Below are 1,051 nucleotides of genomic sequence, written 5' to 3' on the forward strand. Positions count from 1 at the left end.
ACTTAAGGATTTTCAAGCTGTTGATCATATAATTCCTATAAAATAGATTTTTTAGAAGTGAAAAAATGACTAAATTACCATTGGTGGGAAACAAAGAGCTAAACAGTAGAAGAAAAAGGATATGTAAAACAACCTTACAAGGCTGTAGCCAACGTGCTAACATCATTTATTGAGTAGTTTTATATTCTCCTTGACCAGGTTTCTGCGGTCCTTTCTCTGGATAAATATTTTTAAGTAGTAAAGTGATTACAAACGATAAAAAGGCCACTAAAGTGACTACTATCCTCAGGGCTTTGAACCAATTGGGATAATCTGGCAAAAGAAAAAGTTCATTATGTAATGCTATCCCCAAACCTATTATTACTGTGAGTATAGCTTCACTGAGCCTTTCAGAAACAAGGAAGGCAAACCATGAAAACAGGACAGGAGCTGTACTACTAGCTAAATTTAGGTAGTCTGGTTTGGCTGGACTACCTTCTGGCAGAACAAAACCCCATCTGATCCCTCCCAAGAAAGATAGGAAACTGGCTCCATAAGCCATCTGAGTAAAAGCTAATACGGGGATATAAGTCTTTACCATCACCATGATCAGTGGTGGAGCAAGGAAAGGGATTAGTCCCGCCAGAGATATGTATAATGCTGGCTTTGGGCTGTTAGGCAGGTATGTGATAGTTTTCGGTGGCCTGGCTGGAAGCACTTCTTCCTTTTGCTTCTTCTTAAAGTTGCATGGGGAAGTATGATAGTATTGTGTCTTGCTCACACACACTGGAAATGATGAGGAAGGCCTAGGCCTTAGAAACAAAGGTGAAAAGTTCTGCTGGAGACATGCCTTGAGAGAAAGTGTTTCTATTCTCCTGCTGGCTCCTAGTCCAACTGTGAAAGGGTACTTCAGCATCTACGTAGAGAAAATAAACCAGAAGACAAAAGCGGATTTTTAAAAATGTGTATCACCAAATGTCTTAGTTAATGCCAAACTAGAATAATATAAAAACAAACTATAACTGCTTTCTGTTAGCACATTGAACTTTACAGAAAGGATGGAAAACAGAGT

At 38.8% G+C, this 1,051-nt stretch overlaps 1 protein-coding gene across 2 annotated transcripts in view; it reads right to left on the reverse strand.

Annotated features, from left to right (window-relative positions):
- Positions 1-8: 8 nt before the first annotated feature.
- TMEM69 (transmembrane protein 69) overlaps positions 9-1,051 on the reverse strand; it is an 8,481-nt gene continuing 7,438 nt past the window's right edge. For both annotated transcript variants that reach the window (XM_015567517.1, XM_006769230.2), the window contains one exon: positions 9-895. In XM_015567517.1, the coding sequence (XP_015423003.1) occupies positions 167-895 (729 nt within the window). In that variant the 3' untranslated portion in view covers positions 9-166. The remainder of the gene's footprint in view (positions 896-1,051) is intronic.

The sequence above is a fragment of the Myotis davidii genome, unplaced genomic scaffold, assembly GCF_000327345.1.
Source record: "Myotis davidii unplaced genomic scaffold, ASM32734v1 scaffold924, whole genome shotgun sequence".
Taxonomy (NCBI): domain Eukaryota; kingdom Metazoa; phylum Chordata; class Mammalia; order Chiroptera; family Vespertilionidae; genus Myotis; species Myotis davidii.